Genomic DNA, 27,418 nt, shown 5'->3' on the forward strand with positions numbered 1-27,418 from the left:
CGAGGTGGTGAAGTGTTCGGCGGCTACGGAGAGGACGGGTCCGGGTCGAAGGCGTCGAGGTGTTGAGGTGTTGATAGGACAACGTCGAGGTGAGTTGTCGAGACAGTAGAGAGGGATTCTGACAGCAATTACAGGTCCCGGTCACTGGTTTCGATGCTGGCCCAGCTGAGGACTCGCTCAACGATGTCCGCCACTACCGATTTCGAAACACGAAGTACCCTGGAATGCAGTGTTTCGCGTTTGGCACCCTTTCTCCCCTGGCGACAGGAGACGGCTGTATGTATGGAGAAAGAGTGTATCTAGACGCTGGCGTCAAGAGTGAGCGTTGGTTTGAGATGAACAATGATTAGAATCAGCAGCAACAACGAGTGTGAGTGTCGTGACGACAAGAGCAAACAGAATGGCGAGGTGGGTGAATGGAGGCTTGGGTGGTGAGAGTGGGCCGCAAAAGGGGAGATTGGGGACCCACGGGCTCCATAGAAGGAAATTGACCGCCTGCACGGGCCCCACGACATATGTCAGTCCGAAGAACGCGAGTCCCGCCAGGCCGTTATTGACACAAGCAGGCTATCTCCAGCTGATATTGCGCCGTGGCACTATGCACCCTATTAATACGACCTTGCACCCGTCGGCCGTGAGCGAGCACCGTTGCCAGCACTGATGAGCAGGGACAGCGGCCGACGACACCCAAGATGGGCTGCGACGAGGACAGGAACAGGAGACAATCACAAGCGCGCACGTACGTGGCACTCGGCGCCGTCCTCGTCCAGGGCCCAACCAGAACGCGGTGCCTGGCGGGCTTGACAGGCGGCGGCAGGCCTCTCCCTCCATCGTTTCACGCGCCACAACCCTAGCAGGAATAGCCACGCGCTGCTGTGTGAGCCCACAAGCCAGGCCTTTCTGTGAGGATGAGTGCAGGAGCCACTGAGGCCTTTCTGGCTCGTTGTTTGCTTACTTCGCATATGCATGGTGAAGAATTTTATCGATTCGGCGATTCGAAAAGCGATGAAAGGCGCTGTCATCTGACAAATTGTCTCCCCTCTTGAAGCAGCAGCAGCTTCATGAGTCCCTACTATGTCTGCTCATTGGTTGATGTTAGCAACTGATAGAGTTATCTTCCCCAATCTCGAGGTTGTGGGGATGAAAGGAAGCGCCAAGCATGTAGCACGTGATCCTTGTATTATTCGTCCACTAAGCTGCGTTTTGAAAAGTAAACTCGACCTTGCGTGAGCTCCACCACTGACCTCAGTTGCGGGCACAAACCTATGTCCACGACGCTTGATGCAACGCCCGCCCACAGCCTACCGACAAGCAGTGCGTTCTCTTCACTCGTTCTCACCTGAGCCTGTGTGGATCTCCGATGAGCTGCTCTCGTTGACTCTTGAGCGCTTCCTCCGAATTACATGTCACCAGCAAAGGCGACATGGCAGCCATGTTCCTGGGCCATTGGAGGCCAGACGACGGGCCGTGAAGCGCCGGATGACTGCTCTTGCTTCTCCAAGTGGCGTTATAACTCCCCCACCATTCAGTCTAGGTGCATTGTTCGGTTTTCGCTCGAATCCTGGCCCAACGTGGAGATATGAACCACCCTCCGTCCTCCCGCTACAGCAGTCATTGGATCCTTGTAAGCTTGATATGGACCCGTTCTAGGTAATTGACGACTTTGCTAATTGGGGTTCAGCTCGGACAACTACAAATTCATCCCCTTTCTTCACCTCTGGTAGCCATTTCCCCACCTCTGATACAACGGTATCAACTTTATTACAACCCCCTGCTTTTGAAAGTCCATTCTTTGAGGAGACTTCATCATCGGTTCAGACAGAAGGCCAAGAGGGTGTAAAATCTGCGGAAACAGACGAAGCGGCAACTGTCGACCTCGATGCCTGCCTCATAAAGTTCAAAAGCTTGGTGAATTTGCCGATATCGGAAGTTGGCAATCAATGGAGAAGTTTACAAGATGCATTTGAACGCTCCTGTCCTGCAAGTGATCAAGCTGGAGTTTTCTGCCTTCGCGTTTTAGAGTATCTCATGCAGGACAATTGGAAACCAAAGGCGATCTTTGATCTTCTGTTGAGACCGACTCTCTGCTTCCCAGAATTTCCAAGTCCTGAGTCTATCGAATTCGCGCATCGTGTCAGGGCATTATCTACAGGTTTGCCAACGTCCAAGATGAAGTTGCGCAAACTATACAAGAAACTGTTTTCGAGGATTTCAGATGATTACATCACGCAAGTCGTTGCGAACAACGCCAATCTCGTTGCTCTTTATCCAACGGTCTTGGAAAAGGTCGTTCTCTCACTAGATGCACGAGTTGATACATTCAGAGATGATGTGCGCCGGCTTGCGAAGAACTTCGCTATTCCAGACCTCGAGAAATGTATCGCCTTTATTCTAGCCAATCCAAATCAAGGCTTAAATCACATCGCCGCCTTAGTCACATCCTACCGAGGAAAGCGAGACCGGGATCTAGCCATAATTGGACGCATTTTGCATTATATTCCACGCTCATCGCTATGCGGATACATTCGAGCTATGCCCGGAGAGCTGCTTAAGGAAGAGTTCGGGTCAACTAGGACACTCAAGCAAACCTCTCGGTATATTATGACTTGGTTGAAGATTCTGCACCACTTAGATTCTCTAGCAACCATGAGCGAGGAAGGCCAAACATTCTCATTCCTGGCATATGCAAGTCTTGCGGCGCGTGGAATTCGCCCTGTGGAAATTGGAGGTCGTCTAACCAAACTCCAGCCGACTGATTTAGTAAAAGCGTTGCTCCATTGGATGCCGTATCATGAATCCATTCCCAAGTCACAAACCGCCAGGTTGGTGGATTTCATCGAAACGTATCCTGTTTTCATGGTTTCCGTTGCCTACCCATCTGGTCTCCGCCTGAATGAATTGCTCGCTGAGGTTTTCATTAAACTCCAAAGTCTCTCCATACCAAATCACGGGTTTGCGGAACTAGCATTAGAATTCGTCCACGAACACAAGACTCCCGGGTCTGTTCTGGCCACTCTAGAGCAGTTGGCCGTCAAGGGGGGAAAGCTTTCGGATACAACCTTTCTATACCGCTACATGTTTCGCGAACTAGAACAGTTCAGTAAACACCAGGATCCCTTTGTGTTTCACCTTATCCGGTCAATATGTGCGCTTGACCTTGGAGTTGACAAACCTTTCCCCGTGAAGAAAGTCCTCAACCGACTCCAGGCTCTCCAGGCTCGTCATCAATTCCAACATATACTAGGCCGCGCTCGAGATGCCCATCTCCTCCCACTTGTGTACAATTCTATGGCCGAATCGCTGATGGACGGGTCCACAAAGCTTGTCCACCAGCTCGCACACCAATACTCGATCGATCATACCCGGACGTATCTTCAAGCTTCTCGTTCTATGTATTACCTTTATAGATACATAGTACAACGCGAGCTTCCAATGGGGCCACTGTTTACGAAGGCTCTCGTCCGGGTCTTTCTGATACGACCGTTGATGGAGAATAGATTCGTCACTTCTCGTCGGTGCATATGGGTGTGTGGAATGGTTGCCCAGGTTGAGGGTGAACACGTCGCACGGAAGATTCGGGAGATATTTTCAAGTTGGAGAGGTGGTCTTATTGGTCATGCACAGAAACGACTTCATAGATTTGGAGGAAGTGGGGAGGCAAGGGTCGCTACCATGAAGAGTTTAGGACTCCTCGAAGACTAGCCAGTTGGCTTGCACGTAGCCTCAATTGCATATGCATGTACTGAAGTCTATGTTCACAGAATACCCTTCGTCCGTCTAAGAAATGCAAAAAGAGATACACTGCATATTACTTCCTCTCTCAATCTTTCCCCTGCTCTCTGTTCTCAACAATCCCCTCCCAATCCCTCTTCGTCAATCCATAAATATGCACATCCCTAACCTCCCCATGCTTTTCCACATGCCCTTTCAGCACACCCTCCAACCTATACCCACACTTCTCGAAGCACCGCATACTCCCCCAATTTCCACTACACACGCGCGCCCACAACCTGCGATACCTCTCGCCTCTTTCCCGGAACACCCACTCCGTCACCGCCTTCAACGCCTCGGTGGTAATCCCCTGCCCCCAATACGGTTCGCCGACCCAGAACGCGACTTCCGCAATGTGGGTTTCGACGTCTTCACCAGGCTTGAGACTAATTCCGCCGATGGCGATAGTTGGCGCGGTGCGCAGACAGATGGTGAAGCTATTGAGTGGGTGTGTGGTGTTGCGGCTGATCCAGTTCCGTGCATCGTCGAGGGTGTAAGGATGTGGGAAGGCGAGCGTCATGTACTTTGCTATTGAGGCTGGGGAGGCGTGGAGTTGCATTGATGGAGCATCTTGGGGATGTAGAGGCCGGATGATTAGACGAGGGGTTGTGGTAATTGGTTCCGGTAATGGGGAATCCATTGTGATAGTTTGGGTGGTTGTCTGAACAGTGTTGGCTATTATGGCTTGATCTGGATGAGGCGAAGGAGCTGCCATCGCCATGGTGGTTGCTGACCTTTGCATAGAGGAAGTGAATTGAGTCAATGAGCTAATACGAGCTAGATAAAGAAGCACGATGTGGAAGGTAAAGATGTCAAGTTGAGTGAAGTAGTATAAGAAAGTGTATCTAGTAAATATTGTTCTTATAGAACGCTACGCGTTTTCGCTGAGTCACTGTGCAACGAGTTGACTCAACCATACGTGTTTTGCATGCTCGGGTAGCTGAAGGTGTTGAGCACCTTCCGAAACAGACAAAGTCTGCAGGCTCACCGATTATTCTCAACTCAACGTTTAATTCATTAAGTCCTTTCGAAACACGTCAATGAAGCTCCATTTACGCCCAATGCCTCCTAGTTGACGTGCAGAATGCAGAGTTGCTGCAGCATGAAAATCTAAATCTGGCGTCGTACGCCCTCATCAACGACTGCCATCAACTCAAACCGACCTACTATGGCAGGCATGGCTGATCCGCATGTCGAGGGACGGGCTAGGTCCCTATCAGAGTTTAAGAAGTTCCTCTAAAGCCGTTCGTTAATAATACTGACGATATTGGCTATGGTGTTTGGCATGAGCTTGTGCTGAGCACGGCGAACGCGCTGTTCGTGGAGGCGTACAATGGAGATGGACAACCTCCTACTGTAGACAGGAAATGGCCTATTGATTGGCTTAAAAGACACCCCAAATTTGCGAGACAGAAACAAAACCCTATTAAAATTGCACAGAAGCTTGCTTAGCAGCCTGTTGCTATCTTAGAGTGTTTAATAGCTTTAAGAAGCAGGTTCAGGAACACGGGATTATGCCATAAGATATCTAGAATTTTGACAGATCTGGTATGAGAATTGCAAAGAATTAGTACGTGTAAACTAAACATAGGTCTCTTTGCTGAATGTCTTCCAACAACAATAGGGAGCTTGTTACCCTTACTAATGCTGTCTCTGCTGGTGGAGAATCTATGGCCCCTATGGTAATGGTCAAGGCCTTAAGTATTATTAAGAGGTGGTGCATAGAACTGCCAGGTAACTACGTAATTAGCGCTAGCGATACGGCGTACAGTAACTACTAACGACCAACTGTCCTACGAATTTATCTAGCAATCGTGCAAAAGGCGCCTGGAGGATGCTCCTGAACAACGCCTTTAAGGAAGACTTTACATTATTAAGCCTTCTAACTCAAGAACTGGGCAGTAGAAACTCTAGGAGCGACAACGAGGTCAATTCAAGCGGCCCTGATGTGCGCTTTTGAATATATTGTATACAATATACTATAATGATCATCAAGCCTGCAGGCTTGCGAAAAGTTGATTAAGTAGCCAACTCGGGCTTGGGTATCAAACATATCTCTCCAGCTGTGGTCACTGGGCGTGCAGCAGGAACGTTGCTGCCCCATACCTAGGTGTATTATGAGCCTTAAAGTCTCAGCTTTCGAATGTTATATGTCGGGACAATTATGGAGGACTTCTTTGGCACATCAGAAGTATCAGAAGCATCATTCCGCTTAGCATCCTAATATATCACTCGCTACCTTCTCAAAGACAGCGGCACAGAAGCTTCCTCGAAATATTATAACATTAACGCAGAAACTTCTACGACAACAACAACGTTGAATTCGTCCACAATCAAATGGGAGAAACCCAAAAATCTTACTGATACGCATCACCCAGAAATTGCAGCGACTTAAAGCTGTCACTTAGAACGATCATGTACAGAAAGAAATTCGAGAGGATGTACACGGCGATGAGGCGTGTTTAGTAGGTATTGAGGTTTTCTTATATTGTGACTAGGCCGGTATTCTGCTGGCCCTGGCGAGGCTCTAGAGCCCGCATCACTCTTTGCTTGAATGTAGTGTCGAGGTCTTGTATCAGTTCTGTATCCTCGACGACGGCAATCTTTCCATCTGTCTCTACTGGCGTGTACAGAGCATCTGCGCAAGATTGAACATCGTTCTTGATACTCTAAGAGATGTCGCTCGCGTTACTAAATGCATAGACTGTGTGGATGTTCGTATAGGACAACGCAACGTAGAGATCTTGTGCGTAAGACGTTAGAATATGCCAGGGATCTAGGATATAATTCCGGCCGCTGTATAGACGTCAAAAAATGGAGAGAGCGGTGACAATGACAATGATAAAACAAATATTTCAATAGTACTCGTTGAAGTAGTTGGAATTGCAGCCCCATTTTGGTTGTACGTGAAAATCATCTACGCACATCGCCAGGTAAATTGCGATCATTATGAAGTACAGTTGGATAGTGCCCAAGACGACGAACAAAAGGAGGTATACTAGATACTGTCGATTGGGCCGAACGGATTGCAATATGGCTGTGCAAATGTATGTAACTTGGATGACTCTGTTTACGATGGAGAGTGCCACCGCCAAAATGGAAAGCTACTGACCAAAGCATTGGGTGGAGAGTCCCTTGAGATATTGCTGACTACGAAGATTGCGCGAAGGAAAGCTGACAACGCAAACTAGTAGACGAGCATTGAGGTTACGTTTTAGAGAAGCTGGATGTGTAACAAATTTAGGTGACCAAAATTATGTCCGTGTTCATAGGTACTAGGGAACCGCACTTGAGAGTGAAGTGTGGCAGGTGAATGCTCCGTTTAGTTAGCGGCGCCTTTGAATAATGAGATCAACTATAGTTGTAGGCGTGTTAGTCTATCCCTTTGCTGCCTCAGAAAGGGCGTTACTTTTTATACGTATTCCTCTTCCCGTGCATCGTGTCCGAGGTTGTCTGTGCGCTAGGTCCGTGCGTATGATATCGATAAGCCTCGCGACGCGCATCGCGTCTACCCGCAACCACGATTATGGCAAGAATTCATTGCTTTCTTCAACAATGTCCTCCTTGACGGCTAAGTATGTCCATTTCATCGTGTGCGGCTTCGGATATTAACTCAATTACAGGAAGCCCATAAAAACCTATTCACGGCGACGTAAACACTCCCTCCGCGATGAAGAACCTTCGCCGAAACGAAGGCGCGTCGATGCTATAGTAGAGATGAGCGAGATGATAGAAGCACAAGGTGCTACATCGCTGCTACCGGGCAGTATCTCATCTCCCGTGCGTGACGTCTCTGCGCTCCCAACTTCGAGCCCCAACGAGCCGGCAGTCTTTCCAACTTTGAACCCCAATGAGCCAGCAGTCTTTTCAGATGTTCCACTCCATTCCACTCCGCCATCCTCCCCATCGCGAAAGGTATTTTCACCTTCTCCACAAGCGAGACGGCCACTATTTCCAATTTTCAAGCGTCAATCGGAGCCTACGCCTCCCGTCAAGGAACCCCTCTCCGAACAAAGCCAAAATATCCAAACTCCTGCGCAACCACCGGCGCAACCACCAGCGAAGAAGAAGCGCTTAGTACAAATGCAACTCGACCTTGCCAGCGAGGTCAGGAAGGCGTGCAAGACTTGTGGAATGGAGTATATCCCATCAAATGCCGAAGATGCAACGATACATCGGAAGTTCCACGCCATGAGTGTCGGAGGCGTAGATTTCACAAAAGCCGTTATGGAGAAACTAAGGAAAAATCAGGTCTGGGCGGGGGGGGACGGAAGCTTCATCGCCGTCATAAGGCGAAAAGATACACTAGGGTTTCGAAACAAGGTCATCGAGGTTCTGAAAGTCGTCAATACGGAGCTTGCGGCCGTTGCCATCCCAGATGAAGACTTGTGGAGACAGATATCCATCGCAGCATCGACGAACGCGCAAGCAAAGGGTTGCAGCGGGCAGAGTACCGCAACGGGAAAGGGAGCGTGCTCTACTTGCGATAGGTTTAAGACCTACCTATACATTCGCGGCCAGAAATGTGTTGGCGCGTGCCTGGCAGAGAGGATTCAGGAGGCTTATACTGTATTGGACCAGGATGACGCGTCCGAGCCTCCCGGTCATGTCACTGCCGAGTTCCATAGCTCTTCCATTTCCGTCAGCACAGAGACCGAGGCGGCCATTTTGGGAATTTCGCGAATATGGACTTCCAATTTGCATCGGAAGCACGGCATAGCCACAAGGCTGTTGGATTCCGCGAGGTCCGACTTCTTATATGGCATGACTATTGAAAAGGACCAGGTAGCGTTCAGCCAGCCAACGGATAGTGGAGGTCAATTGGCGAGGAAATGGTTCGGCCGACAAACGGGATGGCATGTTTACATCGATTAATGTCGTGTTCGCGGGTAGCCATGAGTTGTTCGGCTGTGCTGGGAGGCACAACAAAAGATGCTTGTGCATTAGGCCCGCTTTATTCGAAGGGGGGCAATATTTGGTAGAGCTACAATACACGCCGTAGATCAGACAGGGAATGCTAGTAGTCCATGAGATGTCAAGATGTCATCTAGAAGCGCTCAATGAAAGTGTGGGAAGGGCGTCTTAGAGCCAAGACTTCTAAGTGGTGGGGGAGGTCTTTGCTGGCTTGCAGATCTGCTCTAGCATGCCAGCGACGATCTCCACCGCTGCCCATCAGCAACCACAACTGCGGTCTGCCCTCGTCCGCTGCAACCACGAGACCCCTTCGTGTACATAGAACAATGCATTGTTCCTAGTCTCATCATGTCTGGGAACCCTTTCCGTACTTCCCCGCAGCAGAACCAAGCCGCCATCCCCTCAACTCCGACTATCAGCATTATCGATGGTGATTCCAGTAGGGCTGAGGCACCTCAGCTGGGCACTGATTCCGGTATATCTTGCTTGACGTGAGGCTCCTCGTATCAAAGAATCGGGAATAATGGTATGACAGTGCACGCATCACCGCTGCCCGCAAAGACAAAGAAATCCGTCCGCATAGAATCACCCACAACCTCTGCTTCGCATCCGGGACTCAACGATGGAAATGATGCACATGAACAGCGCAAAACCCGCGGACACCATGCGGGTTCCCCACCTCTCACAGTTCATGCGGGCTTCTCAGACAACTTCTCAGACCAAGTGGTGGAGACTCCGTTCAACAAAGACGCAGATAACGACGAGGATGGACGCGGAGGCTGGGGCTTGATAGGAAGCACAAGGAAGAATACAGGCATGGGATCGCCCGCCCCGTCTCAGATATCTTCTGGAGCTCCTGCCAATCCGTTTTCAAAGACGCTGGCAACGATCGAGCCGCAAGAGAAGGGCACTGCGGAGCGCCGGGACCATCTGTCAGATCGGTCTGCTGCGGAGAAGGCAGGATCGGGGAACACAAAAACATCGCTAGACGTGGAGGGATTCAAGAGACTTCTGATGACAGGAATATCCAATCCGACCAGTCCCGTGAGCCCACAGCCACAGATGGCGACAGCCCCAAACCATATCAACCCTTCCATTTTCGAGAGTAGTAGTAGTACCGACACATCTTCAATATCTCGCCAATCAATTTTCGAGCCTGTTCAGGACACACACGGGGAGACGCCTCGGACTTCATATGAAATGGCTGCGTCGGATGACGAGGAGAAGACTGGATTGATTGGAGATGTGAGGAAGACCCCGAAGAAGAAACCGCCGCCACCGAAGCATCGACATGGCAACCTAGTTACGGTGAGGACACCACAGACGGTCTCCTTCTCGGAATTCTCCTCATCTTTCATGTCACAAGCAGCACAACCGACATCATCGCCTATCGCCCGAAACAGGACCAACTCGGACCTGAACAAGCCGCTTCCCCCGCCTCCTGTCCTCTCACCACCCGCACACATTGTCTCTCAGGACATATCCCAGGACGAACGATCCCACCTCCAAACAAACGCAAGTGAATCATCTAATCAATCTGATGTTCCGACGCCGCAGAAGAAAGTGCCCCCCCCAGTTCCCATTGCCCGTAGACACAGTCAGCTTCGGTCTTCAAACGCAGGAAACCGTGGTCGAAGTAACTCATCTCTCACATTGTCGTCCCAACATTCCACCGAATATCCGCTCTTAAGTCCAAGCGCCCCAAGCCTCTCAAGTGAACCAACTTCGCATCCTCAGGCCTCAAAACCGCCCCCACCCCCGCCTCCCGCTCGACGACACGGCACATCTTCAGCAAGTATCAACACTTCTTCCGCCAATTCATCTACCACAGAGCTTCCCTCCACGTCTACACGCCGTACCACCCTATCATCGCCAACACCTCCGCAGTCCCGTCGGACCACAGTTTCCTCTCCGCCTCCATCACCTTCACCAGGGCTTGCGCGCACATCGTCCGTAAGCTCGAATCGGAACAATCGTTCCGTATCCAACGAAAGTGCACCCATGCCCCCTCCACCCCCGCCACCTCGGCGACGGCAGTCCCAAAGAAGAAGCATAGATAAAGAGAGGCCATTGCCCCCGCATAGCTCTTCGCCTACAGAAAGCCGTCGGACTAGCTCCGAAAACAAACGCAGCAGCTTTGATGGGAAGAGAAGGACGAGTGTCGCAAGTGAAAGTTCGCTAAGATACGAGTATGCCCCTTCCTCCGAGTATGAGCAAGCTCTTTATTCTCCCAAGGATGACATAACCGAAGGGCCACGGACCCTAGAACCCCTTGAAGTACCGAAGAGTAGTCCATCTAATATTTTAGACGACTTGGATAAGTTTCAGCGGGAGATTGATGAGTTGAGGGAAAAGTACCAGAAGGCAAGTTGAACGAGGAATCATGAGATAGATTGGAGAGGAAGATTGCCTCGAATTGAAGATTAAGTGGTGTTATGAGGCAGCAGGCGTTGCAAGTAGGATCGACTTGGGTGCTAGGCGTTCGGCTGAACTACACTATCTTGGAAGGCAGCTTCCTGGGCATTGTGCATTTGACTTCATTGTATGACTTGTCCATACAAATTACATATTCTTCTTTTGAGCATATATCAATCACAAATGGACTCACCTCGGTCGAGGACCCCGACCGCGAAGTCTTCCCACCAAAACCGGCGTCCCTCATATCGTACACAATGCTAGATCCATCAGTCCTTCTTCTCTTCCTCAGTCTCACGTCTCTCTAATATTCGATCTACAATTCCAAATTCCAACGCCTCCCGCGCATCCATGAAATAGTCCCGCTCCATCAACTTTTCGATATCGCCCAAACTCCTCTCCTTGGTCAAATGCTTCTGATATATTATATTCAACTTATTCCTCACCCTCAGAATCTCCTTCGCATGAATCGCAATATCACTCGCCTGTCCCGAATATCCTCCACTCGGCTGATGAATCATAACACTCGAATGCGGCAGACAAAATCTATTCCCCGGAGCACCTCCACAGAGCAGCAATGAACCCATGGACGCAGCTTGGCCCATGCAGATTGTGGTCACGGGGCATCGAATGTAGGTCATTGTGTCGTAGATTGCGAGACCAGCCGTGACGGAACCGCCTGGGGAGTTTATGTAGAGGGAGATTGGCTTTTCAGGGTTGTCAGCTTCGAGGAAGAGGAGTTGAGCGACGATGTTGGCTGAGGTTTGTTCGTCGACGGTGCCGTTGAGGCAGATGATTCGTTCTTTGAGGAGGCGGGAGTAGATATCGTCTGCATTGTGGTCAATTAGGTCGAAATTAAATTCCAGATGAGGGTTGTGTACATGTATGCCAGCCTCCTCCCTACTCGATCAGCTAGATCCAATTTCGGTAGCACAGTGAACGTACAACTGTCTCAGTCACATATGGTGTTGGGGACCATGCCTTCGGGGCTAGTTGTTGCGCTGGGTTCGGAGGGAGAGAGAACGGCGATATTGACGATATTGATCGTATCCCATTCCAATATCGACTTGCGAGGCTAGACGGCCTTGCAGCCCTCCTGAACAGTGTTGCCATTGTTTTGAATAGCTCCGAGAGGGTGGGGATGAAGCCACGAAAGAGCCATGACACGCCAAGACGCTAGGTATCATATATTTGCTTCCGCCGGAGATTTTATATTGCACAATTGAGATCCTCAAGAATACTCACTGATGCCCTGCGGGGTGGTTCGAAGACCGCGGAAATTCCCAGGTCTACTTAATCGCGCTCAGCACTGCCTCTACTCCACTCCCGCGCCGAAAGGCGATGAGTTGGGACCGATACAGCAAGATGGGCACCAAAGCTTCAGGGTCCGCAGAGATGGGAAGCGTCTCCCACTGCCTCCACTCCTCGACCCCGTAGTCCTCTCAGAGAGATCACGATGGGAGCAGCCCAAGGCGAGGCCCAGTGCCAATAAATTCACCGCGTTCCAGAGAAAGCTCAGGGAGAGTCCTTACGGTTCGCTGTCCTCTCACACTCCCGTCTCCATGACACTCTAACGTCCGTTATAGCTCATGCCCTTGCCTCACCCGTTCGCCAATGCCGGGCCACGCATGTTTTCCTCCCATCGGCCTTGCTTATTTCACTCCATCCAAGGCCACATCCGGAGACATCAGAGCCATGGCTTCTTCCTGTGAACCTGACAACCAGTATAAAGCACCTCGGGCCACCCTATAGATTTCTCAATCGGCACCTTGTTGCTACGCAATTAAGCCAGAAGCAGAACTGGAAAGCCGGCATGTATCCCAGACTGCAAGATAAACTTGGGAGCAAAGCATCCAATATGGTATGGCGGGAGGACATGCCCGAGTTGATTCTTACACTATTGCGGAAGAATCTTGTTTACAAGCTTCGGTGGCACCTCCAGAAGTCTGGGGGCCGGATGGTGGTTTGCGACGATGCTGGCTCGTCTGCCCTCCAGGCCATTGAGGATGTATCATGCGTCTTGTGTTTTGGGTCTCTGAAAACCAGCGCCGACGAGATCCAAATTCAGGCGAATGGGATACTGGAGGATGTCGAATATCTGGCCGGTTACTATGCTGAGGGCCACAAAAAAGCCTTAGACCCGCACCAATCGAGGTCCATATCTCATCATCCACCCCCTTGGTGGAGAGGGCCAGTAGTGCCGCGTCTCCAGCCGAGATATCAGTTCCCTCCTTTAGAGTTCAAGACTACCGGATGGCGAGGTACGCGTGTTGCAGTCTATGGTCTGTTTGACTTGTTGGGCGAGGACAAGGGACGAGAGTTGGTCGAGGGCACACGATTTGAAGGCGCACAATGTGTAGTCATGAAGAGGGGTCATCAGAATGTGCCGTTGCAGTTGCAGCTCATGCAACTGCAAGCATATTTAGCGACTCCTGGGCCTTAGTCTTCTCTTGCTGCCATTCGAATATTTCACAATTGCTTGTGTTGTCTCCTTCTCCCTTTCACCCTAGGCTCCACGACAAGAGCAGGTTGTGCCGAACACCTCTCCCCGACGTAGGTGGTATCATTTCTCCCCAACGATACTTCACATCGACAAATTCTAGTGAAAGAAACATGGCTAGAAGCAACAGAAGGACAATTGAAAGCGCCCTATGAGCTGAGCATATGCAATGACACCATCCTAGATTAATGTACGGAAAAAGGTGAAGGTAGCTGTGACTTGTCGAATTCTGTTCTTTGATTCTCCACCGGCCCTGCAACTTCCCGTTTGAGAGCCAATCAGCTAATTGGCGACCCCACCTTCTACTGCCTATCTCACGCCGTGTTTGTGCAACTCGAGCAGGTACACCCTCCAGTACAAACTCAGACAAATTGCTCTCATACACTCTTCCTCACCTTCTGTCCTTCTCGACTTTCCATCCGCTTTCGATCAACCTGACTGTCGATGAATGGCACACTCGGCTGCTGTGAAAGTTCTGATACGTTATGGATATCTTCATCACAAAGCTGCCTCGTGAAATCAACCAAAATGAAGTAAAGGTGTTTCTGAAGCCTTACTTCTCAGATGTCGACATTCTTGCCTTCGATGTCCGAAAAAGGGTTGGAAAATGTCATGCCAATATCACTACCCCCAACCTGAGGTGCGCTGAGTGCTTCCTCCAGAAACATGGAGGCGATCATTCTAGGTATCCCCCAAAGCCACTCAACTTCCGCGGAAAGGACCTTTACTGCAAACAGGGTAAATCTTCACCCACACCGTTGAACATCCAGGCATTGCGAGAGGACAATGAGCGCTTGCTAGCAATGCGAGATGGTCTCTCTAGAGCGTTACCAGTTTCCAAACCATCACGGCCGATATTTCCCTTCATTGCACTCCAGCTCGGTACATGGACCTATAATCACCTTGGCAAGTTGGCCTTCGACGAGAAGTATAAGGATGGGAGATCTGGCACGGTGACCTTTGGCAAGAATGCCTTTGTCATTTATCTCCAGCAAGGAGCCCACGCAAACCTTGCCCATTGCAGGATCGACATTTCGTATTCCATTATCGAGCATGTCGTACCGTCTGCTGGCCACGGCAAAAACCCTATTATTTCGTTCACGCTGAGAACGCCTCCAAAGATCTTCAAAATTATCAACACTGATGAGGTGCATCTCTATTCAAATGAAGAATCCCCCATTACTACATCCTTTGAACGTCTTTCTCTCGATCCGGCTCAAAAGCGATTGCGAAGACTCTGCCGGCTCAACAACGAGTTTGAGAAAGCCAACGGCCTGTGTGTAGTCTATAGGCTTGCTCTGGCAGATATGGGCATGGCGCTTCAGGTATGGCAGTTTGTGGGACGGTTCTCAGTCATTCGCCGGGGGGATGCCTTCAAAACAGCCATACCAGAAACAATATTCCAACGGATTGAGATCGAGTACAAAGAGCTCGAAAAGTGTCTCAGCAATCCCCAACACCACCCAAACGTTGGCTATGATGGTCGATTTCAGCTTTTGGCGCTTGCTCTCGAGGGATCCCTTTCCCCCAACATGATTCAAATTCTTCTCCCTGATGTGGACAACCTTGCTCAAACACATGGCTCCAAGACCGTAGCAGAAGGAATACGCCAGCTTACTTATGCCCTCCCAATCCCAGGACTTCAGACGCCTGCAAGTAAATTAAGTAAAGGTGCCATCCTCCAGACCCTCATTGACAACGTCAAAAGCCTTCTAGAGGTTGATGCTGCAACCAAATACTTAGTCGACCAGCAAAAGCAACAAGATCATCTTGTCAGAACCCTCGCAGCAACAGTGACTCCAACTGGTATACTCCTTCGAGGCCCCGATTTGGGAATCTCGAACAGAGTCCTTCGGCGATATTCTGGCTACACCGAATATTTTATGCGCGTCTCCTTCGCTGATGAGGATGGAGTTTCTCTCCTATATGACTCCCGTGCTTCACAGGAGGAGGTCTATGATCGCTTCAAAAGCGTACTTCAGGGAGGGATACCGATCGCAGGACGTGTATACAAATTTCTTGGATTCTCCCACTCGTCATTACGTAGTCATACGGTTTGGTTCATGGCACCTTTTCAGCATGAGGGAACACTTATTATACCATCCAATGTCATCGCAGAACTCGGAGACTTCTCTTCATTGCACATTAGCGCAAAATGTGCCGCACGAATTGGACAAGCGTTCTCAGATACGATGTTCTCGATACCAATTCCGAAAGATGCTTTCGTTACGGAGCATATGGCGGATGTGGAGAGGTTTGGGAAGATATTCTCTGATGGATGCGGTACGATATCTCCGAAATTGCTCCAAAAGATATGGAGGACTCTGCCGCCTGGACTTCAGGGTCAAAAACCGACGGTGCTTCAAATCCGATACAGAGGTAAGTTGCTTTCTCGCGTTGGTGTAGAGAACAGTAGTCGGCTGCTAGCATTTGAACATCTTTTCAGAATTCAGTCTGAAGAGTCTTTCTTGTGGAATAGCGCAAGCGGCTAGAGTACTTTATCTTTTAAAGGTTGCTTGGAGCTTGTTCTGGCCTATGGTAAGACTTTGAGCCAGGCTCCCAATACTGAAAGACATGTTCATATTACAGCGGTTTTACCCTATCTATCATCATTTAGAGTAGATGCTAACGAATCTAGGAGCGAAAGGAGTTATCTCCCTAGACACACGCCTCATTGGCGAACAGCTCAACATTCGAAAGAGTATGACCAAGTTCCCAGCCGGAGAAAGTTGGCAAGACCTTGAAATCTGTGGCGGCGCATATAGGCCTCTGACCATGTACCTCAACCACCAATTCATCAAGATCCTAGAAGATCTGAAAGTTCCGCACAAGAATATCCTTGACGTTCAGAACGACGCAATCCAGGAACTCAAGATGATGCTCGGTCATCCTCGTAACGCCGCATCGTTCCTTGAAAAGTGTCGCATCGGAACTTCAGCCTGGATGCCGAAGTTGCTCGAGCTCTTACATGCCATCGGCCTCTCATTCTACGCAGATAAATTCTTGATGGGTGTGCTGGAGATTGCTGCAATGTCAACGCTTAGGGATATGAAGTACCGTGCTCGCATTCCAGTCGCCGAAGGTGATCTTTTGTATGGTATCATGGACGAAAGCAATACACTAAGAGAAGGAGAAGTACGTGTCTGTTTGTTTTTTTGTTTGAAGGCACTGCTGACCAAGTATCTACACAGGTATATATCGCTACACGAACGCAAAGACTCGATGGTGAACCAGTGTATAAGGTGCATGTGTATGATCGAGTTGCTATTACTAGAGCACCTGCGTTGCACCCTGGCGATATTCAGGTTGTCAGAGCCATCGACGCACCGAATAATTCCTATCTCAAGGGATTGTACAATTGCGTCGTGTTCAGCCAGCAAGGCAATTGGGATCTCCCCAGCCAATTGAGTGGGGGTGATCTCGACGGTGACCTTTTCCACGTCATATATGATAAACGTCTGATTCCTTCGAGAACCGAGCAGCCTGGGGAGTACAAAGCAGCACAGCCAAAAGATCTCGGAAGGCCCGCAAAACGAGACGATATTATAGACTTCTTCATTGAGTATATGCAATCAGATCAACTTGGTCGGATCTCGAACATGCACAAGATCCTAGCAGACCATATTGATGAAGGAACAAAACACTCAGACTGCAGGGCTCTAGCCGAATTAGCGTCTCATGCCGTAGACTTTAGTAAGTCCGGACAGCCGGTGCGTATTCTTAGACAACAAGTAAAATTTGATCCCGACTAACATGTGCTCAGGTGGCCATGGCGGACGCACCAAAGGCCCCCTACCATCTCAAACCAGACTTCATGGCTCCTAGCCCAAATATTGCCCTTGAGGACAAAGGTGTTGCACTTATGGAGAGTGAGACAAATGACATCGATGACCTGGATAGTATAAGTTTGCTTGATCCTGATCAGTCTCGGTAAGTTGTATCGAATGTTAAGCCAGGATATACATTAACCTTCTGTATCGAGGCTTCGATATTACAGGAGCAAACAAATCCTCGGGAAACTCTACCGCACCATTGATGAGCAGGCGTTCTTCAACGAAATGAAGAAAGTATCTTCAGCATCGTCCTACGCCTTAGGGAACGAAAGTCTAATGGAGAGACTCGAGCGATATATAGACAGAGAGACCATCGGATTGCAATGGAAACACCACTTGCAGTTTGCAGAAGAGATTCGAGAATTGTATGCCTCTATGCCCTCCCTATCACCATCTATAGCTCACTGTATAAATAGCTATTCCAAAAACATTTTTGAAATTATGACATCACTCGCCACCCACCATGGCGAACCCCTCAAAGAACTTGAAGTCTTCAGCGGCAACATCCTCGGCAAGAAGTCCCACGACACGTCCCGTTCGGTCCGCGAAGCCAACCAAGAAATCCGCGAACGTTTCAACCGCGACGTCACCTCCGTTGTGAATTATATTGTGAGGGGCGAGAGAGCAGGCGACGAAGAGGAAGAGAGTCTCCCGAGAGCGATCGCATGTTTCAAGGTGAGCTTGCAGAAGGAGGGTCGGGTCGGCTATGAGAGGGAATTGAGGAGTTTCAAATACGTAGCTGCCGCGGTGTGTTTGGAGCGGCTTGTGCAGTATCGGGGCGGCATTCTGCGGTCAATTTGAGGGATTGGGACATTCAAGAGTGAACGGAGCTGGAGACGGAGTCGAAGGTTTCTAGGCGCTTCTAATGGCCAACTTTAATACAAACATGGACTTTGGGTAGCATGGTTCTCTCGAGCATATTAGCGAGTATCACCATAGTGTTGGAGCATTGGATGGGCATCAGCAGGTGATCTTAACGGCTGCTATATGGATTTTAGAGGACGGTATGCTTCTCAGTCTAAGGTTATCCTATCGACAAACAATACAATTTCGGATTTGTTACATACTCGTATCTCCACGACGTTCTGAACCACACCCAAAAAATAAGATTTAACAGGCTAGGAGTTTGGGAAAGATATAATTGTATTTCATCATTCATAATTCATCATAGCATCAAGGATACATTACCATGGAGGCAGTTAATAGGCCACGTAGTTGCCCCAACCGAAGCAGGACAAAAAGCTCCCTATTCTTTCCCGTACACCCTCTCCCAAGTCGTTGAAGGCACTCAATACCTCTCAATCAACCATACCGTCTTCTCCCCATCCTCCATCTCCCCCAACATCTTCTGCTCACTCCTCTTCATCGCCACAAAATCCTTCACCAAACCCTCCGCCAGCATCTCTCGCAAAACATCATCCTTCTCCAGCCGCTCCAACGCCTCGTCCACCCCCAACGGCATCTTCTCCACAATTCCGTACGGAATCCTCTGCTCCGCCGACAGCGTCGACGGATTGACTGGGATATCTTTTGCCGGAAACTCTAGCCCACCTTCTTTCAACCCAAGTAGGCCTGCAGCGAGGACCGCACCCAGCGCGAGATACATGTTCGCCAAGCCATCCAAGCATCGGATTTCCCAGCGCCCATCTTTCACGCGCCGCAGTGGTGTCTCACGGTTCTGCGTGCCCCATGCTACCCACGTTCCGCCGGTCCAGTGGTCGTCCACAACGCGGCCATAGCTAGCGGATTCGGGCATAGTGAAGGCGCAGATAGCGGGGAGGTGTTTGAGGACGCCCCCGACGAAAAACTGGAGGTCTTCTTCGGGCGGGTTTAGTGAGATGTGTGCGTGAGCGGCTGTCCCAATGCCGGGGAATGGTTGGGGATGGAGTGTAGCTCGGAGATTATGTGTTGCTGCTATTTGTGCAACGACTTGTCTAGCTTGGATCAGAGTGTCGACGGCGAAGAGTGGTGGGAGGGGTGGTAACACGAATTCATATTGCCCGGCGCCGGATTCGGCGTGAAACTGTTGAATGTCGATGCCGATTTCTTCGAGGCTTGTCGCGATCTCAGCGAGGAGTGGGAGTTGCAGCCACTGCTCCGGTGTTAAGGTCCCCCAAGCGTGGGTTTGAGTGAGGGGAGTATAGGGATTGTCTTTGTTATCGGGGTTACGGGAGAGGAAAGTAACTTCGATTTCGAAGCCGAAGAGGAGAGTGGTACCGTGGTTAAATTGTAGGTCGTTGATGAGTGTTTCGAGATTTCCTCGGGGACATTGGCGAATAGGCTTCCCGGAGTCGTCTCGCCAGAAGCAAAGGACTGTAGCGGAAGGGAGAGGGTCCTTCTTATGGGTTCGCCGCAGTGTCCTTAAATCCGGCTCAACATATATCTGTCCGACTGGGTTAACGACTGGTGTGATACAGTCGTTTTGAAGAGTGCCTGTATTCCCTTGCGAAATTCCAACCCTCTCCCCAGCTCTTATCATCCTTCCAAACTCCTTAATGGGAATAACCCTCGCTCGGATAGTGGCCATAAAATCCAACCACTCAACATACACGAACTTGACCCCAGGATTAAGCTTTAAGAACTCATCAAAAACCCTGACATCATAGACTTGGGGCGCTTTGGGTGGTGGAGGGAACAGAGGGGGCTGATACGATGAATCAGCTTGAGGAGGATGCCAGGCCAGAGATTTAGGGGCAATCTCACTCATATCTTTGAAGTCTACTTGGTAATTTAGGGCGTAGACGTTGTTCGAGTTATTGAAGAGAATGTCTTTTGAGAGGGCAATGGCTTGGTGCGGGGTGATGTCTTCCTTTGTTACATATTCGACGAGAAGCTGCCATGAACAGTTAGCGAACAAAGCACTTGAAATCTTGCTAGTTAATCTGCCAAACATAGACAGAACAATGGAAATTGGCCATACAACGTCTCTCACAATCATGCAGGTAAACGTAGGAGGGTTCGCATGAGTTAAAGGGTATGTAGATGAATGCAGTCAAAGCTCATGGGAAGGAATATAAACATTGACTTAGTCGAAATGCGAAGGATCAGAGAAACTTACGTCTAACCACACCTCCCTGAATTGCTTGTTCGCGAGCCAGTACGTCTCCGGAAAGTAGTGTCCGTCAGTCGAGTACAAAAGCTTACTACCAGGCACCAATTCCAGACAATGTCGTAGTATTGCCATCTGGCCGTCTCTGCTGACCATAGGGAAGACTTCGCCTACGTCTAGATAGACATGTTTGTATACGGTGGCAAGATACCCAGCTTCTCGAGTATAAGGGTAAGCTGAATGAAGCAAGACAAACGGCACCCGAGAGTAATTCTCAATCAATGGTTGGAGGTACGCTGGATTGGACTGTAAGAGACTGATGTCGTTATCGCCCAGCCCGGTGTGAAATTGTATTGGTTTGGAGAATGCAGCGTCGCGTGGAAGCCGCTCTGAGAGAATCTCCAGCGTTCTCAAGACCAAGTAATCGTTGAGAGCTTTCCGCTTGATCCTGAATTTCCGTTTCCGAACAGAGCGCTCCACGTACCGCTCAAATGGAGTGCCTACGTCCCGCGCCGCTTGTTCGTAATCGGGTTCAACATCAAGTCCGGTTCTGTAGCAGATTATGGACTTGAATCCCGCTACATTGGAGTCCTGGATGTTCTCTTGGATCTCTCGTTCAAACTCCTCGGTAAATGTAACCCAGATGTCCGTCAAATAATTTGCTTCCTCAAGATCGATCTCTGATGCGCCTCTGAGAATACTTTCCATAAGCCTTTCGGCGACAGTCTCAATCCGGATAATGCGCTTGGTTGGGGCCTGAGTATATCGGTCATGCCAGCTGTACGGGTGCACTTCTTCGGTTTCGCCAAATCCATCGTCCATTAATAAGGCATACGTGCCCTGAAAGCATCTTTGAACCAGCTTTTCTGGACTAGTTCGAAGCCATTCGGTTCGCTGCTCGAGTACTTCTTCCCAGTCGGCATCATCCGGACATTCATACAATTGCCGAAGCTGCCGTGCTGCTCGAAGGTGAGCGAGGCCTTTGAATGTATCTCTTAAGGCTCTTCCCTGGGCCTCGGAAGTAATTGACTCGAAAGGAACTGTATCTATATGAGTTGGGAGAAGGAGGTTGTGAGCGTGATTGTCGATTATTGGGTAATTGTTTACGACATGTCGAAGCTGTTCGATAGTAGGTTTAGGCTGGGGAGGAGGTGAGACTATCTCGTGAGAGTCTAGTGAAGCCATCTGGAGACGAGGTCAAGCAGTAGGTCCTAAACTGCCCAAAGTGGTCGAGCACGAATATTAGAGGTTTATCTTGGAAGTGAGAATGGGGTAGCATAAGAGACCAAATGACGTAGATTCCGGCAAAGGCTCGGACAAGCAGCCCTGGATAATATCGCTAATCAAAGTGTGGCCAGGGAACTGCTATCGCAACCCTACGTCCTAAAGGAGGTATCCGATATCAGAGTCGGTAGGTTAGGAACCTGTTCGTTCCTCAGGCTGATATGAGGAGGTACAGTGCACGAGACCGAATCGATAAGCTTCAGCGCTAAGCCCTACCAAGCCCTCTTAGCTAATGAAAGTCAATGGTGCTATTAGTCACGCCAAAACTCCATCCAATATTAACATCGACCTCATCTCTCGAAAATCTATATTGTTGAAGACACTAACAATCTCCGTTAATGCATGGAAATAGTTCGGGCGATGAAGCAGCCGTGGACTATAGAATTCAAGGATCACCCAAGTAAGCCGTCGTGCTTTATCATCACACATCACGATAAGCGCCATCCGTGTCTAGATGCTGTATTGTTCTTTTTCTTCATCATCATCCGCATACAGTATATCATCGTGTGAGCATAGATCACGAGAGTCGCCCAGTCATCCGCACCGCCATCTCAGCTCATCTGTGGTGGAGCTCGCCTTCCTGCAGCTTGTCGAAGTTGGGAGTGATGATCACCTGTTCGGAAGCCAGTGTGCATCACTGCGTAAATAAAAAGTCGTACGATCGATGTAGAAAGTGCGCAAACACTGGACCAAGCATTATAAGTATGCCGCAAGTTCTGCTTGAACATCTCTCTATCTCCAAGATCAACTCGATCGGGTTCTCACAATAATTGATTTTATAACTCGCGACTCGCCGCACGACAAGTCACCATCAAACGCACCTCTCATCTATTTTTTTTCTCTCACCTATCAACTGCACCCGCCCGAATAAAAGCAAACAGCAAACATCATGAGAAACATCCTAATCGTAGGCGCCACGCGAGGCCTGGGGCACTCTCTGGCGATCCAGTACGCCAAAAAGGGCATGACTGTCTATGCCACTGCCAGATATTCTATTCCTCAAACACCATCGCACGGCATCCACTGGATCGCCAACGTCGACGTTTCGCACGAAGGAGCCGGCCGTCGAATCGCCGCGCATTGGGAAGAAGAAACCAAAATTGATCTCCTTGTCATCTGCGCCACGTACTTCGCGAGCGAGACTTTCGACGGCCTGCATTATGACAAGGAAGTCGCCATGTACAAGACCGTTGCAATTGGACCGGTTTTCTTGGTCCAACATCTTGTGCACGCAGAAATATTAAAAAAGAATAGTAGAGTTGTTTTGGTGGGATCGGAGAATGGGAGTATTGCTTTGCGACACGAGAGTGGCGGGGGAGGCAATTATGGGGGGCATGGTAGCAAAGCTGCACTTAACATGGTCGGGAAGCTGTTAAGTATTGATTTGAAGCCGAAAGACATCCCGGTTGCTATTGTGCACACTGGGTATCTCCGGAAAGAAAATAAGGAGGGCTTCTTCGAGCACAGCGGAGACAAGCACGGTACATTCAACTATTTCCATGCCTTAAATACGAGCTTCTTTTTCTAACAATTTCCATAGCTGTCAAACCCGACGAAGCAGCGACCGCACTCCGCGACTGGCTCGAAACCTTCGACATGTCCAAGACCGGCGAATTCTGGGCTGTCCGTGGAGCCGCAGACATTAAGACTGCCGAAGCTGTACTCGGTCCTCTAGACTCGCTTCCAACGCCACTTCAGCTTCCATGGTAAATGCATTTTTTTCCCACCTTGCATGGGCGACTCAGGCGCAGTATGCCTTTGGCGATTCTAGGAGTTTAGGTTTCAATAGGTTTAGTACGATGTTCTGAGGTTGGGGTCTTCGACATCCTAATAACGACCTGTGGATGGAAATTGAATTCCTTTATGTGATATGGCGGGGGGCTGGATATGGCTATTGGGTGGGACAGGTAGCATGGAAGGAAGATATCTCCGGATTCCAATACACAATCATTCTCATTTCTGCTTCAATGCTTCTGACGATGTCCCATGCCTTTGATTCAATCTAACCCTCAAGAATACAATCTCCGTTCCAGCACAGGCGAGTCCGTATGCCCTTGTCAACAGAGCAACCAGTCAGCATACGACCGGACGCTTTTGTCTGGAACACACTCCGCCCAAATCCTCAAGCACAACCCTGTGAGCCGAGATCCCCGTACCTGCAGCAACACGACCTGTGGCTGTTGCCATCAAGTGTCACAGCCCCAACTCTACCTGACCTGTCCGCCGCAATAAGCCCCGAACGCCAATTGGCGTCTTAGATATGTCCAACAACGGTGGTAGGAGCATGCGGGTACAGTGTGCAAGCTCCCATATGTTTGATGAGGCAGTACATACCCCACGCCAGTTCACATACTCGAAGTTGGAACAAAACCAGCACAACATTAACTAAAGAAACCAGATAATGTTTAGCATTAGTGTGGCGCTAATCTTGCTACCGTGAAAACTAACCGGAAGAAAGAACCGCCAAGTCAAGTCTCTGTGTTTTACGGAGCCGAGCTGACGTCTCTCTTCCGCCACTTAAGACCAAAAGGGGCATTAAATGCATTTGTTTCAAGGCTATCGTCTCTTCGGCCTCCACATAAGACACAAACGAGAAATCTAACCCATCAAAGTTGCAGAATGGAGTAGCCCTCACAAGTTGGTAAAACAATACAATCGCATTTCTGTGTACAGGTGACCGCGTAACCGGTTGTCCCCCAAAAAAAAAACCCCGCTCATGCATGAAATCACCCCTACCACATCCTCTCCAAAGGTCAAACTTTTTCACAATAGGATCATGGCCATGCCGGAAAATGCTGCACCGAGGACATAGACACCAAGTTGAAGGAGGCCAGTTTCCATTGTCGGGACGGTGAGAGCAACGCCCGCGCCTGAAGACTTGGCGCCCGTGGCTGCGGCACCAGTTCCGGTGGGGGCAGAGGTGACGGTGCCCGTTCCAGCCGAGCCAGCCTGGGACATGAGAGCCTTGCAGTCCGAAGCCTGGGTCTTCACGGCTTGCTTAGTGACAGCGGAGCCCTTGAAATCGCAGCCACCGCTAGGATTGGCAAGAGCATATTGATTGAGAGCAAAACCTAACTGCTCGGTGGAGTTGCACATGCCGTAGGCTCCGTAGTTGCCGGTGGTGGCGTTCTTCTGGATTCCCCCACAGAACTTGCCGCTGCTATAACCGCAAACCGTTCCGAAGAGGTCGCCGTAGTCCTTCTCGTTAACATTGCTGGCGACAACACAGCTAAGGCTGTCCATCATGCAAGAGCAAGCGCGGGCATTTACGACTGGAGGTAGGGGGGTAGCCTTGGCAGCCCAGTCGGAGTTGACTGCAGGGCATGAAGCACCAGCAGTATTAGTCGGGTTGTAGTCCGCCATCTTAGCACCGCTGGGGGTCACCTTGGCGATCTGGCTGGAAAGGTTGTTGAAGTCGTCGAGGGTTTTAACGTTGCTTCCGTCAACGCTCACGAGACCTTCAAGTTGTTAGTAATGAGATCGACAACGTGGAAATCTTTGTCAGCCTACCGAACTTATTCTCCTCCTCAAAATACATGTACACAATGCCTCCAGACCAGACGCCCGTCATTTGATTGCCATATAGGGCGCCGACTTCAGTGAACTTGCGAGGACGGGGAGTGTTGCAGCCATACTCGGCGAAGAAGACGGGGACGTTGTAGTTCTGGAACTCCTTGGTACGGACATCGAAACCAGACTTGGTGAAGGAGGAGTCACCACACCAGGAATAGATATTGTAGCCCCAGAAATCAATGGCGTCCGAAGCATCCCCGCAGTCAAAGTAGTTGGCCAAGTTCTCACGGATACTGGCATCATCGTTGGTGGCATAACCAACACCAATCGTGCGGTAGTTCTTGGACTTAATGTACGACTTCATGTCACGAACGGCGGCCTTGACGAAAGCGCTGGCGTTGGTGTTGTTAGGCTGGTTGGAAACCTCGTTACCGGCAAAGAAGCCAAGCGTGTTGTCATACTTGGCCATTACATCAACTACGCTGGTATATCGCGCGTAGAGTGTGGTGGTCCATGCAGCATCGTCTCGATTGATCGACTCTCCTGGCTGAGACAGGTCGGCAATGACATAGATGCCAGCATCAGCAAGCGCGTTCATACATGTGTCGTGGTTTTTAGTGGGGTCGAGGGCGTATACACGAATGGTATTGGTGTTGAGCTTTTGGAGGAAGGGAATGTCACGCTTGCAAGACGTGGTATCGGCGAGAGGATCAGTGTAGTCGACATTCTCGGTCTGCGACGTGTTTGTGCTAACGCCCTCTGCTTCATGTTAGCGACAACTGGGTGGTGAGGGAAGGAAGCGAGAGGCATACGTTGGTATGCGATACCCTTCATGAAGCTGCAAATGGTTAGTTCGTTGATCTGTGGGATGGATTGGAAGAGCAAGGCTTACAATTGGGTGCCATTGGTTTTGTAGAAGAATTTCGAGCCCTAAAGGCCGTCAGTAATGGACGGGCTGCACGTAGTGAGGTCGGAGATTCACCTTAATAACAATAGGGTCGATGGCTGCCGACGCGGTGGACACGAAGAACGCCGTCGCGGCCGCTGCGATAGCGATGCCCTTCATACTGATGATTCCTGGCCAGAGAAATCAAGAGAGGCGAAGAAGACTGGCGAAGGTTGGCGACGAGGGCAAAGCCTGTGGTGATTTCTTGAACAGTGGCAGTTGAGTTGGGTTTCAGGAGGTTAGAGGTTGCGAGTGTGTTGGAACTGCGCAAACGAAAGAGTAAGGTATGACGTAAAGAGTGTGTGAATGGTGCAACAATAAATTAAGAGGTTCTACTGGAGCGAGAGCAAAGAAACAGAATAATTCACCCAAAGAAACAGTTGTGAGGCTCGAGTTGGTGGTGAGAGGGAGCAAGCTCTCCAAGAAGGCCGGAGGCACGCGGCGACATTTCAGGGGGACTCAGCCCGAAACGGGCAGATCATAGCAAGACACTTACGAAGCAGCAGATCCACCGGCGGCCAACACGGGTTAGCCAGACATTTGATGCAGCTGCTGAGAATTAAGACGATCCCTTGGAATGGCTCACCAGTGCTGCAGATATCCTTTGCCGTAACCTAGTTTTACTGCATGTTTGCGTCGAGCATTTGTGAGGGCAAGCCGAAATTGGCTAGGCGGTTGGTTTGCCTTTCAACATCCGACGGCACCGCCGTTGCCCAGTGGAGAACTGCCTCAGGGCATGTCCGCGTTTCTAGTGCCCTGTTTGCGCCGCATTGTGTGTCAAAAGATCCCGCGGTTCTAAAATTATCTACTTTCGATAGGTCTTCGATCCCTTTGAGGAGTTTACGCACGTGTTGTTGTACTTCTGTGCACCCTCCACGTCGATACATGATACCTTTACATGTGCGAGCCTTGAATCGTAATTTTACTGTGAGGCTAGGTCACTCTGGTGATAACAAGGACCAATGGGGTCGCAGAAGATCGTGATTCGTGAATGGGAGTGAGCCCTTGGAGGTATTCCCACTGGAGTGAAGCTCCAACACGATGCCGGTTTGGCTTCGAGGCCGCGTACGACAATCCTTACAAATATCACGTTGGCCTAGGTACAAGGAAAAAGAAACTCGATTCATTTCATGGCTTGCAGGAGTTGTGCATTTCTGACATGTTTGGATCGCTAGAAATACAAAGGAGCTTTC

General features: G+C 49.9%; 10 protein-coding genes across 10 annotated transcripts; 6 read left to right on the forward strand and 4 right to left on the reverse strand.

The window, feature by feature from the left end:
* The first annotated feature begins 1,269 nt into the window (after nucleotides 1–1,269).
* Nucleotides 1,270–3,796, forward strand: BDR25DRAFT_305977 (uncharacterized protein). The gene is made up of 2 exons (XM_033690530.1): nucleotides 1,270–1,624; nucleotides 1,682–3,796. The coding sequence occupies exons 1-2, from the start codon at nucleotides 1,282–1,284 to the stop codon at nucleotides 3,700–3,702; spliced, it is 2,364 nt and encodes a 787-aa protein (XP_033543611.1). The 5' UTR covers nucleotides 1,270–1,281; the 3' UTR covers nucleotides 3,703–3,796.
* Nucleotides 3,647–4,593, reverse strand: BDR25DRAFT_305978 (GCN5-related N-acetyltransferas-like protein). Its single transcript, XM_033690531.1, has 2 exons — nucleotides 4,506–4,593; nucleotides 3,647–4,432 (listed from the first exon to the last, which is right to left on the reverse strand). The coding sequence occupies exon 2, from the start codon at nucleotides 4,409–4,411 to the stop codon at nucleotides 3,821–3,823; it is 591 nt and encodes a 196-aa protein (XP_033543612.1). The 5' UTR covers nucleotides 4,412–4,432; nucleotides 4,506–4,593; the 3' UTR covers nucleotides 3,647–3,820.
* A 2,733-nt stretch (nucleotides 4,594–7,326) lies between these two features.
* Nucleotides 7,327–8,646, forward strand: BDR25DRAFT_327833 (sister chromatid cohesion acetyltransferas-like protein Eco1; the record flags this gene model as incomplete). Its single annotated transcript, XM_033692351.1, has 2 exons — nucleotides 7,327–7,346; nucleotides 7,395–8,646. The coding sequence occupies 2 exons, from the start codon at nucleotides 7,327–7,329 to the stop codon at nucleotides 8,644–8,646; spliced, it is 1,272 nt and encodes a 423-aa protein (XP_033543613.1).
* Nucleotides 8,647–8,840: 194 nt separating this feature from the next.
* On the forward strand, nucleotides 8,841–10,396 carry BDR25DRAFT_74859 (uncharacterized protein). Its single transcript, XM_033698986.1, has 3 exons — nucleotides 8,841–9,160; nucleotides 9,221–9,993; nucleotides 10,055–10,396. The coding sequence occupies exons 1-3, from the start codon at nucleotides 9,034–9,036 to the stop codon at nucleotides 10,103–10,105; spliced, it is 951 nt and encodes a 316-aa protein (XP_033543614.1). The 5' UTR covers nucleotides 8,841–9,033; the 3' UTR covers nucleotides 10,106–10,396.
* An 817-nt stretch (nucleotides 10,397–11,213) lies between these two features.
* On the reverse strand, nucleotides 11,214–12,230 carry BDR25DRAFT_74853 (clp protease-like protein). Its single transcript, XM_033698985.1, has 3 exons — nucleotides 12,046–12,230; nucleotides 11,982–12,000; nucleotides 11,214–11,929 (listed from the first exon to the last, which is right to left on the reverse strand). Exons 1-3 carry the CDS (start codon nucleotides 12,211–12,213, stop codon nucleotides 11,370–11,372), a joined length of 747 nt encoding a protein of 248 aa, XP_033543615.1. The 5' UTR covers nucleotides 12,214–12,230; the 3' UTR covers nucleotides 11,214–11,369.
* A 104-nt stretch (nucleotides 12,231–12,334) lies between these two features.
* On the forward strand, nucleotides 12,335–13,694 carry BDR25DRAFT_293190 (uncharacterized protein). The gene is made up of 2 exons (XM_033688703.1): nucleotides 12,335–12,633; nucleotides 12,687–13,694. Exons 1-2 carry the CDS (start codon nucleotides 12,348–12,350, stop codon nucleotides 13,541–13,543), a joined length of 1,143 nt encoding a protein of 380 aa, XP_033543616.1. The 5' UTR covers nucleotides 12,335–12,347; the 3' UTR covers nucleotides 13,544–13,694.
* Nucleotides 13,695–13,957: 263 nt separating this feature from the next.
* On the forward strand, nucleotides 13,958–18,431 carry BDR25DRAFT_293193 (rna-dependent rna polymeras-like protein). The gene is made up of 6 exons (XM_033688704.1): nucleotides 13,958–15,979; nucleotides 16,239–16,735; nucleotides 16,792–17,310; nucleotides 17,364–17,530; nucleotides 17,583–17,798; nucleotides 17,850–18,431. The coding sequence occupies exons 1-6, from the start codon at nucleotides 14,086–14,088 to the stop codon at nucleotides 18,232–18,234; spliced, it is 3,678 nt and encodes a 1,225-aa protein (XP_033543617.1). The 5' UTR covers nucleotides 13,958–14,085; the 3' UTR covers nucleotides 18,235–18,431.
* A 151-nt stretch (nucleotides 18,432–18,582) lies between these two features.
* Nucleotides 18,583–21,954, reverse strand: BDR25DRAFT_293196 (developmental protein-like protein fluG). Its single transcript, XM_033688705.1, has 2 exons — nucleotides 20,492–21,954; nucleotides 18,583–20,266 (listed from the first exon to the last, which is right to left on the reverse strand). The coding sequence occupies exons 1-2, from the start codon at nucleotides 21,665–21,667 to the stop codon at nucleotides 18,722–18,724; spliced, it is 2,721 nt and encodes a 906-aa protein (XP_033543618.1). The 5' UTR covers nucleotides 21,668–21,954; the 3' UTR covers nucleotides 18,583–18,721.
* A 571-nt stretch (nucleotides 21,955–22,525) lies between these two features.
* On the forward strand, nucleotides 22,526–23,647 carry BDR25DRAFT_305984 (NAD(P)-binding protein). Its single transcript, XM_033690532.1, has 2 exons — nucleotides 22,526–23,247; nucleotides 23,307–23,647. Exons 1-2 carry the CDS (start codon nucleotides 22,656–22,658, stop codon nucleotides 23,474–23,476), a joined length of 762 nt encoding a protein of 253 aa, XP_033543619.1. The 5' UTR covers nucleotides 22,526–22,655; the 3' UTR covers nucleotides 23,477–23,647.
* Nucleotides 23,648–24,151: 504 nt separating this feature from the next.
* Nucleotides 24,152–26,234, reverse strand: BDR25DRAFT_74965 (uncharacterized protein). The gene is made up of 4 exons (XM_033698987.1): nucleotides 26,172–26,234; nucleotides 26,092–26,117; nucleotides 25,277–26,038; nucleotides 24,152–25,224 (listed from the first exon to the last, which is right to left on the reverse strand). Exons 2-4 carry the CDS (start codon nucleotides 26,111–26,113, stop codon nucleotides 24,530–24,532), a joined length of 1,479 nt encoding a protein of 492 aa, XP_033543620.1. The 5' UTR covers nucleotides 26,114–26,117; nucleotides 26,172–26,234; the 3' UTR covers nucleotides 24,152–24,529.
* Nucleotides 26,235–27,418: the final 1,184 nt, after the last annotated feature.

This window comes from Lindgomyces ingoldianus (assembly GCF_010093535.1).
Source record: "Lindgomyces ingoldianus strain ATCC 200398 unplaced genomic scaffold BDR25scaffold_32, whole genome shotgun sequence".
Lineage (NCBI taxonomy): Eukaryota > Fungi > Ascomycota > Dothideomycetes > Pleosporales > Lindgomycetaceae > Lindgomyces > Lindgomyces ingoldianus.

Excerpts from the sequence above, each read along its gene's own strand:
- BDR25DRAFT_74853 (XM_033698985.1), bottom strand. The coding sequence starts at position 12,213 with ATGGCAACACTGTTCAGGAGGGCTGCAAGGCCGTCTAGCCTCGCAAGT.
- BDR25DRAFT_293196 (XM_033688705.1), bottom strand. The coding sequence starts at position 21,667 with ATGGCTTCACTAGACTCTCACGAGATAGTCTCACCTCCTCCCCAGCCT. Across the intron at positions 20,267-20,491 it reads TCAGGGAGGTGTGGTTAGAC|CTTCTCGTCGAATATGTAAC; the intron begins GTAAGTTTCTCT and ends TGTTCATGGCAG.
- BDR25DRAFT_305978 (XM_033690531.1), bottom strand. The coding sequence starts at position 4,411 with ATGGATTCCCCATTACCGGAACCAATTACCACAACCCCTCGTCTAATC.
- BDR25DRAFT_74859 (XM_033698986.1), top strand. The coding sequence starts at position 9,034 with ATGTCTGGGAACCCTTTCCGTACTTCCCCGCAGCAGAACCAAGCCGCC. Across the intron at positions 9,161-9,220 it reads TCAGCTGGGCACTGATTCCG|TGCACGCATCACCGCTGCCC; the intron begins GTATATCTTGCT and ends ATGGTATGACAG. Across the intron at positions 9,994-10,054 it reads GACATGGCAACCTAGTTACG|CACAACCGACATCATCGCCT; the intron begins GTGAGGACACCA and ends TGTCACAAGCAG.
- BDR25DRAFT_293190 (XM_033688703.1), top strand. The coding sequence starts at position 12,348 with ATGCCCTGCGGGGTGGTTCGAAGACCGCGGAAATTCCCAGGTCTACTT. Across the intron at positions 12,634-12,686 it reads GCTCAGGGAGAGTCCTTACG|CTCATGCCCTTGCCTCACCC; the intron begins GTTCGCTGTCCT and ends CGTCCGTTATAG.
- BDR25DRAFT_305977 (XM_033690530.1), top strand. The coding sequence starts at position 1,282 with ATGCAACGCCCGCCCACAGCCTACCGACAAGCAGTGCGTTCTCTTCAC. Across the intron at positions 1,625-1,681 it reads ACAGCAGTCATTGGATCCTT|CTCGGACAACTACAAATTCA; the intron begins GTAAGCTTGATA and ends ATTGGGGTTCAG.
- BDR25DRAFT_74965 (XM_033698987.1), bottom strand. The coding sequence starts at position 26,113 with ATGAAGGGTATCGCATACCAAC. Across the intron at positions 26,039-26,091 it reads GAAGGGTATCGCATACCAAC|AGGGCGTTAGCACAAACACG; the intron begins GTATGCCTCTCG and ends AACATGAAGCAG. Across the intron at positions 25,225-25,276 it reads TGAGGAGGAGAATAAGTTCG|GTCTCGTGAGCGTTGACGGA; the intron begins GTAGGCTGACAA and ends AACAACTTGAAG.
- BDR25DRAFT_305984 (XM_033690532.1), top strand. The coding sequence starts at position 22,656 with ATGAGAAACATCCTAATCGTAGGCGCCACGCGAGGCCTGGGGCACTCT. Across the intron at positions 23,248-23,306 it reads GCACAGCGGAGACAAGCACG|CTGTCAAACCCGACGAAGCA; the intron begins GTACATTCAACT and ends CAATTTCCATAG.
- BDR25DRAFT_293193 (XM_033688704.1), top strand. The coding sequence starts at position 14,086 with ATGGATATCTTCATCACAAAGCTGCCTCGTGAAATCAACCAAAATGAA. Across the intron at positions 17,311-17,363 it reads TTAGTAAGTCCGGACAGCCG|GTGGCCATGGCGGACGCACC; the intron begins GTGCGTATTCTT and ends ACATGTGCTCAG. Across the intron at positions 17,799-17,849 it reads GCAGAAGAGATTCGAGAATT|CTATTCCAAAAACATTTTTG; the intron begins GTATGCCTCTAT and ends CTGTATAAATAG.